Raw genomic sequence first — 16,505 nt, 5'->3', positions numbered from 1 at the left:
GTCAATTACAAGATCACAGGATCCAAGTCTTACGAGTCTTATAAGCAGTTTGTATGTTGTGGAGGTTCTTGTTCTGTGGATGCTGGACATTAGCTTCTGAGAAACGAACCCGCTTTCTTATTTGAACTTGAGTGCTGTGGGCATTGTGAAATTCAGGTTGTGGCATTTCAAGGTTTTTGCTCTGCTGAATCCCAACTATTATATCTGGTACTGCAGTCCCTTTTGAATTTTCTTCCCCACTGGAATTGTTTATAAAATGTTTAGAGGCCTGAAGCTGGTAGTGCATCCTTTGGTTTAAAATAAGAGGTGAGTTCCCTTTTTTTGGCATATGAACCTGAAGCGAAGGCCCAGTATTTGTAGGCTCATCACAATTTCCTTTTTCATTTGTTAATGAAGTGACTGGATTCCTTATAACAGAAGTATCATGATTATATTCATAATCTCTACTGATAGCATACTTTGACATGGAAGTGAAAGGAAGGAGTTCTGTGAAATCACTTCTACCAGAAGAAATGCAAGGAAAGATTCCTGGGGAATCACTTTTACCAAAAGATCTGAATTGGTCCATTTTTGGCCCAGAGGAAAGAAATTTCCAATTGCAGTCTACTGGGAATGAACGGTTGCAGTATGTGTTTACCCTCTTTGAAAAGGCACCATGGCTAGATAAGAGCCTACTATAGGACTTAAGTGAGGTTAACTGCCTTCGAATGGTGTCTCCAGAACCTTTTCCATCGAAGATGGGTACATCTTGCCCTTCTGCATGAAAAAAATTAACATCGAGACCTGAAGCCCTTTGCATCATATCCCCCTTCCCAACTTCTAATGTGGGACTGAAACAGTTTTCAGCATCAACTTCTTTATCATTCTGATTCTGATCTATAGCCGAACCATCATTTTCTAAAGAAATACTGCATGGAACAACAGAACAAAGAGGATCTACCAAGGATAAACTAGAAGATTGCACTTGAGAAAGAAGTATTTCCTCATTAGCTTTGTCACATAAACCTTCAAATGGTATGCTGGACTGTGAAGCTAACTTGGAGCTTGTTTCATTTTTCGGCACAAAGGAGTTTTCATCTGGGGCTACGTCTGCAGATTCTGATAGAAAACTTGTTTCCCCAACAAAAAGCTTTGGGATGCTTTTAGGGTTAGCTTGTTTCATGAGTACAGAAACACCTACTTCCTTTCATGGAGTGCAGAAAAATTAAAAAAAGAAAAAGAAAAAAAATGAGAAAACAGAAATATGAAACTCATGAAGTTAATGAATGCATACATGAATAGTAGGATTTTTTATTTAAATAATATTTTTTTAAACAATATTTTTTAAAAAGCAGCATTTTATAAAATATTTACAAAAATACAACACTTTTAAAATTGTCTTTCCAAAAAATGATTTAGTACAAATTTCGAAAAGACGATTTTGTTGTGAATAGTAGTAAGTTAAAATTGTCTTTACAAAAGACGATTGTAGTATAAACATGATTTAGAAATTCACAGTAAAATCATCTTCCAAAAGATGATTCTGACATATAAATATAATACAGATTTTAGTATAAGCATGATTTGCAAATTTGTACCGAAATCGTCTTTTAAAAAGACAATTTCAACATGAATAGTTGTAAGGTAAAATTTGTCTTTTTAAAAGATTTTAGTATAAACATAATTTAGAAATTCACACTGAAATTGTCTTTCAAAAGATGATTTTGATTTGAATATAATGCTGTATTTCTGGAAATAGATTCATAATTATGAACAATCAATTTTCCTAAAAACTAAAACTTAAAAGGATTTGGGTTCACAATGTATATCATACTTTCCAACACCCTAACTCTAATATCATGTTGAACTACCAATTTTCCTAAAAGTTTAATCTTGTAAAATTTGGGTTCACAATGTATATCATACAGTCCAATAGGAGGAATGAATAATTTCTCACTCTTAATTCTCAAAGGGAGTTTTGGTGGGGAGATTTAGAGGAGAGGAGGAAGATCCACTTGCTAAGTTGATCGCTTATTTGTAAAGATAAGAAGCATGGAGGGCTAGGGCTAAGGCACTTGGAGAGATTCAATCAAGCATTGTTAAGAAAATGGCTTTGGAGATTTCCCTTAGAAAGGGAGAGTTTTTGGAGGAAAGTCATTGTTGGAAAATTTGGAGAGGTGGAAGGGGGCTGGACCACTAAAGAAGTGAGGGATTCTTATGGGATGGGTCTTTGGAAAGATATTAGAAAAGGTTGGGAGGATTTCCTTCTTAGAACTAGTATCCGTATTGGAAATGGTAGACACGAATTTTTGGTGGGACATTTGGGTTGGGGATTTTAAGCTAAAGGATTGTTTCCCTACGCTGTTCAGAATTGCAGCCCAGAAATCTGCTTCTGTGGCTGACCTATGGAGGAGGCAAGGAGATGGAGGCGGTTGTTGGGAGGTGCACTTTAGAAGATCTTTCCAAGATTGGGACTTGGAGGAGGTGACTCATTTTTCGGAACATATTTCTGCGGTAAAGGTTCAAGAAGAATGAGAGGATTCCTTAGTATGGAAGAATGATAAGAAGGGAAAGTTTAGTGTCAAATCGTATTATAGGTCCTTAAGGGTGGAGAATAGCTTTATATTCCCAACCAAAGAGATTTAGGTTCGTATGCCCCTTTTAGAACTCATATTTTTGCTTAGGAAGAAATTTGGGGAAAAATTTTAACAGTAAACATGTTAATGAAGAGGGGTTGGTTCATGGTCAATAGGTGTAGCCTTTGTAAAGACAATGAGGAATTAACATACCACATTCTGATTCATTGTGGTAAGACAAGGGAGCTATGGACTTTGTTGTTATCATCTTTCGATTTGGTGTGGGTGTTCCTGGCTTCAATGAGAAATCTTCTACTGGAATGGAAAGTTAAGGGACTAAGGAAGAAAAGGAAAGCAGTTTGGAGAGTGGCTCCTATTTGTCTTTTTTGTTGTATTTGGGGAAAGAGAAATTGAAGAACGTTCCAGGAGGAAGAGTTGTCAGATCAAAGTTTGAGGAACCTCTTTTTCCATTCACTTTTAGAATGGTTTCAACAGTTTTTGGATTTAGATTTTTCATCTTTTCTGATTTTTTTGGGTGATTGGCATGGTGGCTAGCTTTATCTCTCCCTAGGTTCTTTCTTTCTTTTGTAGTCTTGTTTTGGCTCATTTTGTATGTTGCCTGTACGAAGGGTGCGCCCTTTGTTTTAGCGTTTTTTAATTCAATCTGCCTTTGTCTATAAAATTAAAAAAAAATAAAAATTATAGATACAAGGTTGACTAGGTAATAGCTAATTAAGGACTAAATCAAGGAACCTAATTACAAGCAAATTTTTAGGAAAGAAATAAAATATACAACCATACAAATCAATTACAATATTTACAAACAAATTACTTAGATTTGAACATAATTTGTCAAATCTTCCAACACATAATTACCATTTTTTTGGAATTTTTTTTAAAACACATGTAATTTTGTAAAAAAACCCATGAATAGTAATACCTCACTAAGATTGACTAACTAAATTTTGCAACATCTCCACTTCTAATAATTTGCACAAAAGTAATGGTATCTCTAAAAGTGAAAGCAGGAATTGTAGGAATGTGAGTCTCAAAGTTGAAACCATTGAAAATACTAATTTCAAAGAAGAGTAGAAGAGGTATTTCACATGTTGACAAAGTAAGTGAAGAAAAGAGCAAGTACAACAGAGAAATTTTAGGAAATGTAGAAATTACAATGAATTAAGTATACATTCATATTAACCATTGCAGGCAACGAGATCACATCTCATAGTCTAATCAAGTCATGGTAATCAGCTTAGGCTGGCAGATTGGTGTTCGAGATCTAAATACAACCAAGTTTTCAAAGAAGATTGGTAAAACTAGAACAGGATTTCCTTTTTGTTCTTGGATTTTTTTTTCCCACTTTTGATGGGAAAAAAATCATTAATAGGGAAAGAAAAAACAAGGAAGCATAACATGCTTCATTCTTTTGATCTACAAAATTAGAGGAAGAAAGCACTATGCGGGTGAAAAGAAGGAAAAACATAGAGAAAAATTGTTAAGTATATCCCGAGACATTCAGTTTATTCTCCCTCAATTCATGGTTACACTGTGACAGCTCTCATCATGAAAAATCATATGCCCACTAAGAACCGTGGTGACGGACAGGGGTGGTAGGGAGATTCAAGAGTAGCCAGTTATGATGAAATGCATCACATACCTTTCCTGTCCAGCCACCAAACCAGCGACTTCTGAATCTGTCTGGAACCAAATAAGTACCTTCTCCCTCTACAGGGAGAAAAAAAGACAAACAAACATAAGCACACCTAACTGTCCTTCAAAACAGGAGAAATTGTGCAACTAATCATCCTTCAAACAGACAGAAAAGAGTAAATGGAAACACAAAGAAGAACCTCACCCCCATTTACTGGATTCCAAGCAATTGGAGGAGAGTCTACATCAACTTGATGCTGAAATGAAGTTATACCCACCATGGACATGCCAACTTCCTGAAAAGCAAACTAGCATTACTTATCTTATAATAGAATAGCAAGATATTAACTCCTATGCATACTGTGATTAAGTTTACACCCATAATGAATTCAGATGATAAAAAGAAAGATACCCTCCGTATTTGGTCAAATGCTTTAATATTTGCATTTTCTTGGACTGATTGGTGCAACATGGGATTATTGGGGCCTGCAACACATGTGGCATTCAAAGCAAAAGCTGGATCATCAGAAAGATTATCTTGCCCCTCACAATAGAGAGATTCTAATGGTAAGTTCCTTAGTCCTATATCAACATCCAAAATTTCTTCTGGCTGGTTTTGTATTGAAATGTCATCAGAGTCAACATTCTGAGCCCCAGGATCCACATGTTTAGATTTATCATCAAAGCCACAATGATTTCCTGAGATTGGAGTGTCTTCAACTCGAGACATAATTGAACCACCTGAACACTGATCATGAGAGCCAACATCAAATAACCCAACATCTTCAAATACATCTTCCATAGCAGAGTCAACCAAATCTGACAGAAAATCAACTTCCTCAATTGGGTGATGGACAGAATCTTCCAACATTTCCAACCGTGCTTGCTTAACCCGAAGGGCAACCTCAAGTACAGCCGCTGCTGGGAAAGCTTCTGAAGGAGACTCGCTCTTTAGTAATTCATGTATGACCAATGCTTCAGATGCTGCAATAGAGAGTTCAACTGCATCATCTACTTCAGCAACTTTAAGGCACCTGATACTTGGTTTTTCTTCATACATTCTCTTGCTATCATTATTACTGGTGACAGATTGAGGGCTAGCATTCTCCAATGTTGTAGGGCTGGACGTTAGAGGCAGTAGCTTTACTACTCCAGCAGTACGTTCCAACTTGGATTGACTGGCCTTCTCTACTGGTGCAGCCAAAGTTTCAACTTGTCTAGTTAATATAACATTATTCGATTCTGGCCTGACTTCTTGGGAGATATCTGCAAACGGACTTGGTGTGCTCTGTGAATTACCATCTGCCGACAGATGTAGACAAAAATGCAGCACCTGTGAATGGAGAAATATACATGTAGGTCAGGTTCTGATTAAATAATGTAAACAAGACACAAATTGTTTAATAGCTATACTCTAATGAAACAGAGAGACATGATATGAATAAAAAAATCAGAAACATATATCTTGTGTAGATCAAAAACCAAGGAAATTATATATTCGTCAGATCAAAATTTGTATTAGAAAGAAAGAAAATAAAAATTTTTTTTTTTGGAAAAAATAAAAATAAAGTGACATGCTCCAGGCTTCAGATCATATCCTGTCTTGCTTACAATGATCTTACAACTGCATCCATATTACAAACAAATTTTTCCATAGAATGTTTCTAATTCCCTCAAGAGAGCACTCCAATAAAAAAAATAAAAAAAAGCCCAAGAGAGCATCTAAGGTACATGGTGAAATGACAGAAAGAACCTTTTACAGGAAGTCTAAAGATCCTGCATCAGTAAGAAAGGCAGCAACAACAGCAACAAATCATCTTATTATTCATGGTGAAAAAGCACAATTATCGTGAGATCTCCTTTTCGCCCTTTTTGTACTGAAGAATTTCTGAATTACTTTATTGATTTTTTAGGTACACACCATACACATATATATACACAAATGACTGAATAAGAAAATATCAATCTAGCTTGATTCTCTCCTAAAATTAGGAAACTGAATCATCCTAAATGATCTCTACTTTTTTATTTCTAAAATACTTTCCTAAATTAAAACCCTAACTTTGAATGCCAAATTTCAACACTCCCCCTCAAGCTGGAGAATATATATCATATAATCCCAGCTTGCAAGTTAAGTTTTCGAAGTTAAGCCTAGGTAAAGCTTTGGTGAGGATGTCTGCGGTTTGGTGCTTGGTAGGAACATAGTTCAATTTAACCGTCTCACTAGTCACCTTCTCTGTGATGAAGTGTCTGTCAATCTCAACATGCTTGGTCCTGTCATGATGCACAGGGTTCTTTGCTATGCTTATAGCTGCCTGATTATCACACATCATCAGAATTGGAGATGAACTCGTTTGTCCCAGTTCACTAAGAACCCTTTTTATTCAAATCCCTTCACAGATTCCCTGTGCAAGAGCTCTATACTCAGCTTCTGCACTACTTCTGGCTACAACTGATTGCTTCTTACTCCTCCAAGTAACAAGATTTCCCCAGACAAAAGAACAATATCCAGAAGTGGACCGCCTGTCAGTGATGTTTCCTGCCCAATCCGCATCTGAGTATACTTCAGTGACACGGTTCTCTGTCTTTTTGAAGAATAGACCTTTCCCTGGTGTCATTTTTAAATATCTAAGAATCCTGTAGACTGCTTCCATGTGTTCCTCAGTGGGGCTGTGCATGAATTGACTTACAGCACTCACTGCAAAGCCAATATCTGGCCGAGTGTGTGAGAGATAAATCAAGCGCCCGACAAGCCGCTGATATCTCCCCCTGTCTACCGATGTACTTTCTTTCTCGATACCAAGTTTCTTCTGACTATCCATAGGAGTATCAATTGGTTTGCATCCAAGCATACCGGTCTCCTTAAGAAGATCGAGTATGTATTTTCTTTGAGAGACTACAATTCCCTTCCTTGATCTAGCCACTTCCATACCAAGGAAATATTTCAAATTTCCAAGGTCTCTAACTTCAAACTCTTCTGACAAATACTTCTTCAAATTCTGTAATTCCTCCATATCATTCCCAGATAGAATGATATCATCGACATAAACTATCAATATGACTATTTTCCCGGCATGAGACTTCTTGACAAATAGAGTATGATCAGCCTGACCTTGTTTGTAGCCCAGCTTCAGGACTGCTTTTGTGAATCTATCAAACCAAGCTCGGGGAGATTGTTTAAGGCCGTACAAGGATTTTTGCAGTTTGCAAACCTGATTCTTTGCCATACTTTCTTCGAAACCAGGTGGTATTTCCATGTAGACTTCCTCTTCTAGGTCACCATTTAGAAACGCATTTTTTATGTCCAGTTGTTGCAAGCACCAATCTTGATTGATAGCCAATGAGAGAAGAATCCTGATAGTGTTCAGTTTTGCAACAGGAGCAAAAGTCTCCTGATAGTCTATCCCATAGGATTGTGTAAACCCTCTAGCTACCAAACGAGCCTTGAATCTCTCGACTGATCCATCTGCTTTGTATTTTATGGTGAAAATCCACTTGCACCCCACGGCCTCTTCCCAACCGGCAAATCTGTGATAGTCCACGTCCCATTCTTCTCAAGTGCATCAATCTCATCTTGTACTGCCTTCTTCCATTCTGAAATTTTGAATGCCTCTTGTATTGTGTTGGGAACCTGAGTATCATCAAGAGAAGTAGCAAATGCTCTGTAAGATGGTGATAGCCCTTCATACGTAACATAATTCCCAATTGGATGCTCTGTACATCTCCTAACACCCTTCCTCAATGCAATCGGCAGAGTAGAATCATCAATGCTGGGAATTAACACCTCTCCAGCCCTATCTTCACCTATGTTCTCTTCAGGAAGACTTGAATTGGAGTCAATATATTAGCCACATGTTGACTGTGATCCGTGCTCTAATTCCTGTCTTTTCCTCCTCCTGATGTAAACTTGTAAGTTCTCATTAGCAAGTTGTGGGGCTATAGGTTGAATAGGCATGGGAGACTGGATGGTCACGGGAGAAGGAACATTTGTGTGCTGGGCTGGCTGGACTGATGACGGCATGGGTGTGGACAACTCAGTGGGCGCGAATTGGGAAGGATTTGGTGACTCTGAGTGAAAAGAAGGTACACCCTCAAGAAGAGACTCCCAAACTTGATGTTCATTCATGTTCTCCCCCTGAACATGAGATTTGGGATAGAAGAAGACATGTTCAAAGAAAGAGACGTCCATGGTGGTGTAAAATCTTTTGTTGGTTGGAGAATAGCATTTGTACCCTTTTTGGGTTGGAGAATACCCTAGGAAAATGCACTTATTGGCTCGAGGAGCAAATTTGCTACGATTTTGAGGATACACATGAACGAATGCCGTGCAACCAAATACTTTGAGTGGTAAATCAGAAGAGGCTGCACGGGTGTGAGGAAATTGTTTTAAGAAAAGTTGACGTGGGGATTGAAAGGTAAGCACTCTGGATGGCATACGATTAATCAAATAGGTAGCTGTGAGAATAGCTTCCCCCCAGAAATAGTTTGGAACATTAGAGGAAAACATAAGGCACCGAGCAACCTCCAAGAGATGTTTATTCTTGCGTTCAGCCACCCCATTTTGTTGTGAGGTGTCAACGCAAGAACTTATGTAGATAATGCCATGATTTTGAAGATAAGTACTGAGACTACTAGTAAAGTATTCCTTTGCATTATCTGACTTGAGGACTTGAATTTTGGAATTGAATTGATTTTGAACCATAAGATTGAAGGTTTGAAAAATGTGCCCGACCTCTGACTTTTCTTTCATAAGGAAAACCCATGTTACCCGTGTATGATCATCAACGAATGTCACAAACCATCGAGTGCCAGAAATATTTTTTATCCGGGAGGGACCCCACACATCACTATGTACTAGAGAGAAAACAGTCGAAGGTTTGTATGGGATTTGAGGATATACCGTTCGAGTATGCTTTGCAAACTGACAAATTTCATAGTGATAAGATGCTGGATTTTTATTGATAAATAATTTGGGAAACAATTTTGCAAGGTAAACAAAGCTAGGATGACCAAGGCGATAGTGTAACATTATAATCTCACTATCTTTATTGACCTTAGAATTTGACACAGAATTGAAAGACTCTAACATACTCTGAGACTATACGCAACTTGCTTGAGAGATTTGGTTTGAGAATTGGCCACATGAGAGGAGGTAGAGCCCGGAACACAATTCAGCACTGCCAATCATCTTCCTCAATTTCAAGTCCTGAAAAACACACGAGTTTGGATAGAATTTAGTAACACATTGGAGATCACGGGCCAATTTGCTAATGGACAAAAGATTACAATCCAAGTTTGGAACATAGAGGATAGAGTCAAGATATAAGTCTTTAGTAAGTTTTATAGAACCTGTCCCGGCAATTTTTGACTTTGAACCATCAGCAATATGGACGGATGAATGACCATTACTTGGCTTGTAATTTTGAAGAATGGCAGCATCTCCTGTCATGTGATCAGAAGCACCTGTGTCCACTATCCACGACTTCATTCCTCCTCGATTAGCAGTGAAGGCTACACCGGTAGTACTGCCACTACCAACTTGGCTTAATAGTTTCTGTAGCATCTCCATCTGCTCTTTGTTGAATGGACTCGGCTTGGGAACAGATGTGCTCTCAGAGTTGGCAGCCACGTGTGCTCTGCCATCTCTGTCAAACCGTGGCTTTGGTTTCCAATCAGCCGATTTGCCATGAAGCTTCCAACAAGTCTCCTTATAATGGCCTAATTTCTTACAATAATCACACCAAGGCCTATCCTGTTTCTGACGATCTCCACCACTACTATTAAATGACCGAGCAGCAAGGGCAGAGGCATCCAATGTTGGGGCAGGTTGTTCTTTGGATCCCATCATCACTTTCTTTCTACTTTCTTCACGCCTAACCTCTGAAAAAGCCTCCCTGAGACTTGGCATGGGTTTAATGCCCATGATTCGGCCTCTAACATCATCCAATTCCCTGTTTAGTCCTAGGAAAAATTTGAACAGTCTCTTTTGTTCCACAATTTTCCTATATGTTGTTGCATCATCAGAACATTTCCATGAGTGAGTCTCGAATAAGTCAAGATGCTGCCAATACCTTGTGAGTGTGTTGTAATACTGAGTAACTGTCTGCTCTCCTTGGCGGAAGTCATGTAGGGCTGATTCAACCTGAAAAAGTTCTGAAGTATTTTCAGAACTTGAGTAAGTTTCTTTGGTTGCATCCCATATGTCCTTTGCAGTCCCAAACAACAAGAAATTTTCACGTATGTCATTGTTCATGGAATTGATAAGCCATGACATGATCATGCTGTTTTCAATCTTCCACTTCTTGAAACCCGGTTCTGTAGTTTCTGGCATGGCTGCTTCTCCAGTGAGGTACTCACCCTTTCCTTTACCGCAAATGAACAGCAACACAGATTGTGACCACTGTAAATAGTTATGGCCATTTAATTTGTGTCCTGTGATGAGAATAGGAGAGGAATCACTGCCACCAAGGTTTGGAATTTCAGATCTGCCCCCTGATTTTGGTGACGTGACGCTGGATACTTGTGATGATGCCATTCCGTATTTTGTCATGGACCGGAAAAGTAGAAGAACACTTCCCAAGGCACGTGCAGGGATTGGAGTTGAGAAAAAATAGCCGAAGGATGCCGGAAAAACTGATCGGAGGGCCTGCGGAGGCAAAAGAACCCCAAAAGAGGCACGTGCAGGGCTCGGATGGCAAAAACAGGTAAGAAGGGTGGCTGGTCGGCGTCAGGCGAGCCTGGAGGAGGAAGCGCGTCGCCGAAAAGTGGCTCACGCGCCGGCGCGTGAGATGCAGTCACCGGCCGAAAAAACGTGCGTGGATGGTTTTCTAGCTACGGTGCTTTGGGAAAAATTGGAGATCTCCTCTAGGCGCTCCTTGCGGTGTAGAAAAAAACCGTCGCCGGAAAAGTTCGCCGGAGAAGTTGCCGGCGGTGAATGTCTTCTGACGACGATTCGATCGACCGGAAAGCGTTTTCTCCCCTGGCTCTGAGAACAGGGACTGATGGCCGGAATGAGAGATGGCCAGAGAGAGAGATGGTCGGATTGAGAGATGGCCAGAGAGATTTGGCCAGAATGAATGATGGCCTGAATAAGAGGTGGCCAGAAGGGATTAGGGTTTCAGAAAACTGGCTCTGATACCATGAAGAATTTCTGAATTCCTTTATTTATTTTTTAGGTACACACCATACACATATATATACACAAATGACTTAATAAGAAAATATCAATCTAGCTTGATTCTCTCCTAAAATTAGGAAACTGAATCATCCTAAATGATCTCTCCTTTTTTATTCCTAAAATACTTTCCTAAATTAAAACCCTAACTTTGAATGCCAAATTTCAACATGTACTAAGTGGTTACTTCCTCAGGCAGTTAAGGATCTCCCTGAAAAATGCCATGTGAGGGGTTTGGGCTAACACCAAACAAAAGTGTGGAAATTGCCACCCCCCTGCACTTGTTCTGGTGTTTATGGGGAGAGTCGAACAGAAGAGTATTTAATGAGAAGAAGCTCTCTAATTAGAGTTTGAAAGAGTTCTTCTCCAAATCTCTTTTGAAATGTTCGGTCCCCTTGGGGATAGGAAATTCTCAATTGTTAGGACATTGTAAATGCCTTAAGCATGGAGTAGATGGTAGTTCCTTTCTCTTCCTTTCTTCTTTCTTTCTTTCTTTTTCTTTTGTGTCCTTTTTAAGTGCTCTCTGCATACTCCCAATTTACATGGGTGGTGCCCCTGCTTTTTGCTAGGCACCTGTTAATATATTGCTCTTTGCCTATTAAAAAAACCACACAGGACAGAAAATAGAGTAGTTGAATCTGTTGTCATCAGGTATTTCAGGAAAATAACATGCATAAATAAGTCAGGAATATTTGAAGAATGAAATTGGGAGGGGGAAAAGCACTGTATGTTAGGCCAGTGTGCAGCAAAAGCATTGCCAATTTCAGTTTCATTTTGCTTTATTTTCCTTGATTTTAAGAGCCTCTTATCCTTCATCTTACATCCATGTTCTGATAACACTAACAATATTTTATGACCTTTTTATCAAAAATAACAATTACAATTATTGAAATATTTTGAGTAGATGTGCCCAAATTAGTAAATCATATTCTATCCACTTGTTATGTCTGTAGTATACAACAGGCGTAATTCAAGAGCTCATCAGAAATTCAAAAAATTTAGAATTGGAAAAGACGTGCAGGAGAAGAAATACAACAAACATTAAGGACATATCCCTGGTTATGTTCTTTATTTAGGTCCAAACCTGTTAAAAAAATTCCATCAAATTTTCAAATTTTGATCATTATCTAAGGATATATGTTAATTACTCTATTTTCTGCAACATTTTTCCAATAAAAGAAAAACATTCAATAGCTTATGTTTCACACCTTCATTTTTAATAAAAGAAAACCATCCAAAGTTTTATGCTTCACATCCTTAAGTTTCTAACTTTTATGCCTGAGACAGATTCAGCCTTTATTTTCTTAATCATCTCCAGCAGAAAAAGGAATGTCCCTCTTCAATATTCAAGGAAAATGGAGCAAAAAATCATGGTTTTTGTAAAATTATAGGAAGATTTAATTTGATGATTTGTCAGCAATGTTAAGGGCTAAGATTGAGGATATCTACAGCTAACAAATCATCTTTTCTTATCCCATGATTTTATGGGATTTGGTAATCTGTTACTAAATCCATTTCTGTTTTAGGTAGTTTTGATTTTTTTTTGATAAGTTGTAAATATCCCTAAAATAGATGAGTATTATCATCTATATGTAAAGGGGAATGTAATCATTATAATGGATGGTGGAATGTTGAGTTTTTCCTTCCACATCGATATGGTATCAGAGCATTCTCTGAACCCTAATTCCCTCATATGACCAAATACGGCAAACATAATTCAACTGCTACTGTTTCCCAAATCACCTCCAATCAGGAAGCCATGGCTTCCAGCAATAGTAGTGCAGATAGTAACCTCATGCCCATTACAGGACACAAACTGAATGGGAACAACTATCTCCAATGGTCCCATTCCGTAATGATGTTCATATGCGGAAAGGGCAAAGACGATTATCTCAATGGAGTTGCTGCCAAACCAAACAAGACAGATGAAAAGTTCAAAGTCTAGAATGCTGAAAATAATATGGTCATGTCATGGCTCATTAATTCCATGACAAATGACATTGGAGAAAATTTTCTTCTCTATGGAACAGCAAAGGAGATTTGGGACGCTGCCAAGGAAACGTATTCCAACAATGAGAATACATTGGAATTGTTCGAGGTGGAGAGTGTTCTCCATGACTTCCGCCAAGGAGAGTTAACGGTGACTCAGTATTTCAACACACTCAATTGCTACTGGCAGCAGCTGGACCTGTTCGAGGACCACAATTGGAGCTGTCCGGGTGGAATCAGGTATAAACAGATTATTGAACGGAAAAGAATATACAAATTTCTGATTGGATTAAATAAGAATCTCGATGAAGTACGAGGAAGAATCTTAGGATCCAAACCACTACTAAATATCCGGGAAGCATTTTCAGGAGTTCGGAGAGAGGAAAGTCAAAAGAAGATCATGATGGGCTCTCAAGATTCTGTGACAAATCCTGAGAGCTCAGCCCTTGCAGTTAAAGGAAATCCATTTAACAACAATGATCACAAACCGAAGAAAGGGCGACCATGGTGTGATCATTGCCGACGTCCTGGTCACACCAAGGACACCTGCTGGAAGATTCATGGCAAACCTGCAGATTGGAAGCCTTCCCGGTTTGCCAATGACAAAGAAGGACGGGGCAACCTCGTCTCCATGGATGAAAAACCATCACCCGAACCCACTCCCTTCAGCAAGGAACAGATAGAAGTCCTACAGAAATTGTTCAGCCAATCCTTGCCTGCAGCTGTCCCCACTGTGGTTGGTACTGGTTCCTTGGCACAAAAAGGTAATTTTTTGAATGCTCTAAATGTTAAAAAGGAGAAGTTAAGTCCATGGATTATAGACTCGGGAGCATCTGATCATATGACTGGAGATGAGAAGCTTTTTTCTACTTACAATCCATGCTATAAAAATTTAACTGTGAGAATAGCCGATGGTTCACTCTCAAAGGTGGCTGGTACAGGTTCTGTTAGAGTTTCAAAGAACATCACCCTTGATTCAGTTCTCCTTGTGCCAAAATTAAATTGCAATTTACTATCCATTAGTAAACTCACTCGGGATCTCAACTGTGTTACTAAGTTTGGCTCAAATCTGTGTGAATTTCAGGTCTTGGACTCGGGGAAGACGATTGGCAGTGCTAAGATGTGTTCGGGGCTCTATCTTCTAGAGGTTAATGATCCTCCTCAAGGATCAACTCATCATTCTGATTGTTCAGTGTCCAGTAGTCCTATTTCTTTGTCTGTGAGTCAGTCTAATAATGATAGTGCAGTTATGTTGTGGCACTATAGGTTAGGTCATCCAAATTTCTTGTATCTTGAGAAGTTGTTTCCTTCATTATTCCATAATAAAAATCCAAATGAGTTTCAATGTGAGATCTATCAATTTTCTAAACATATTCGTAATTCTTATCCTAACCGATCCTACAAAGCATCTCAACCTTTTTCCATGATTCATAGTGATGTATGGGGTCCTTCTAGGATAAAAAATGTTACTGGTTCTCGCTGGTTCGTTTCATTTATTGATGATCACACTAGACTCACATGGGTATTCCTCATGAAAGAAAAATCAGAGGCAAACCAGATTTTCAAAACCTTCAACACCATGATCCAAACACAATTCCAAGCAAAAATCCAAATTCTGAAAACTGACAATGCCAAAGAGTATTTCAACTCCATTCTTAATGATTATCTCTTGAGTCATGGTATAGTTCACCAAAGTTCCTGTGTCAACACTCCTCAACAAAATGGTATTGCCGAAAGAAAAAACCGATATCTTCTTGATGTTGCTCGTTCCCTAATGTTCTCTACCCATGTACCAAAATTTTTCTGGGGTGAAGCCATCCTCACTGCTGCCTATCTCATAAATAGGATGCCATCTCGTATTCTCGATTTCCAGACTCCTTGTCAAATTCTTCTTCAGTCCTTTCCCAATACTCGTCTAATCTCAACAATCCCATTCAAAGTTTTCGGGTGCTCAGCTTTTGTCCATGTCCATCAACAACACAGGGACAAACTTGATCCTAGAGCTCTTAAATGTATTTTCCTTGGGTACTCTCCAACTCAAAAAGGATATAAGTGCTACTCACTAGTCACTAAACAGTTCTATCACTCCATGGATGTCACCTTCTTTGAGCAACAATCTTATTTCTCCAAATCTGATATTCAGGGGGAAACTAACTTTATCCAGGAATACCAGCTTTGGGATATTGAAGAATCATCTCATTTCTCTCCTAATTCTGACCAACCCTACCCATCACTAAATCATGAATCAATTCCTCCTCAAAATCTCTTCCTTGAGTCTCCTTACTTCCTAGAATCTCCTCAAGATCAAACCAACAATCCGCCTACTAATCCACCTTCTCAAAATCTGGACACTATTCAATCAACAAAGAATGATGAGCTGATTACCTACTCAAGAAGGAGACATAACCAAAAGGAGATGGAACAACAAGCATCTCTTGAGCCAACCCAAGAGTCTGACCCAAGTTCTAGATCAAGTGAAGATCCATCAGGTAACTATAATCCCGAAACTAATGATGATAGTGACTTTCCTATTGCTGTGAGAAAAGGTGTAAGATCATGCACAAAACACCCTATATACACATTTGTGTCATATGAAGGACTATCACCGAAGTTCAAAACATTTGTTGCCAACCTCGACAACATCCAGGTTCCTAATAATATACAAGAAGCTCTCGGCTCACCTGAGTGGAAATCAGCTGTGTATGAAGAAATTCATGCACTTGAAAAAAATGGAACCTGGGAAATCTCATAATTACCAGCTGGAAAACGCCCAGTGGACTGCAAATGGATCTACACAGTCAAATATAATGAAGATGGGAGTGCTAATCGATTCAAGGCACGGCTGGTTGCAAAGGGATTCACCCAATCATACGGAATCGACTATGAGGAGACATTTGCCCCTGTAGCCAAGTTAAACACGGTTCGGGTTCTACTATCTTTAGCTGCAAACCTTGACTGGCCTCTCCACCAACTAGATGTCAAGAGTGCATTCCTAAATGGGGACCTAGCTGAAGAAGTTTACATGGAAATTCCTCCAGGATTTGAGACACAAACTACGCGCAACAAAGTTTGTAAACTTCGAAGATCTCTATATGGGCTCAAGCAATCTCCAAGAGCCTGGTTTGAAAGATTCA

At 38.9% G+C, this 16,505-nt stretch overlaps 2 protein-coding genes across 4 annotated transcripts in view; one reads left to right on the top strand and one right to left on the bottom strand.

The window, feature by feature from the left end:
* LOC100245338 (uncharacterized) overlaps window positions 1–16,505 on the bottom strand; it is a 70,331-nt gene that overhangs the window by 29,480 nt on the left and 24,346 nt on the right. For all 3 annotated transcript variants that reach the window (XM_010660764.3, XM_059742152.1, XM_059742151.1), the window contains exons 4-7: window positions 4,621–5,541; window positions 4,414–4,504; window positions 4,216–4,283; window positions 34–1,183 (exon numbers count right to left, since the gene is read on the bottom strand). In XM_010660764.3, the coding sequence (XP_010659066.1) occupies window positions 34–1,183; window positions 4,216–4,283; window positions 4,414–4,504; window positions 4,621–5,541 (2,230 nt within the window). The remainder of the gene's footprint in view (window positions 1–33; window positions 1,184–4,215; window positions 4,284–4,413; window positions 4,505–4,620; window positions 5,542–16,505) is intronic.
* Window positions 13,770–14,721, top strand: LOC109123775 (uncharacterized). Its single transcript, XM_019224602.2, has 2 exons — window positions 13,770–14,135; window positions 14,456–14,721. Exons 1-2 carry the CDS (start codon window positions 13,772–13,774, stop codon window positions 14,488–14,490), a joined length of 399 nt encoding a protein of 132 aa, XP_019080147.1. The 5' UTR covers window positions 13,770–13,771; the 3' UTR covers window positions 14,491–14,721.

Source organism: Vitis vinifera, chromosome 13 (assembly GCF_030704535.1).
Source record: "Vitis vinifera cultivar Pinot Noir 40024 chromosome 13, ASM3070453v1".
Classification (NCBI taxonomy): domain Eukaryota; kingdom Viridiplantae; phylum Streptophyta; class Magnoliopsida; order Vitales; family Vitaceae; genus Vitis; species Vitis vinifera.
The sequence above is the reverse complement of the archived record's forward strand: the minus strand, read 5'-3'. Positions and strand labels throughout refer to the sequence as shown.

Coding starts and splice junctions, on each gene's coding strand:
- LOC109123775 (XM_019224602.2), top strand. CDS start 13,772: ATGATGGGCTCTCAAGATTCTGTGACAAATCCTGAGAGCTCAGCCCTT. Junction 14,136..14,455: donor TGGTTCCTTGGCACAAAAAG/GTAATTTTTTGA, acceptor TGTGAATTTCAG/GTCTTGGACTCGGGGAAGAC.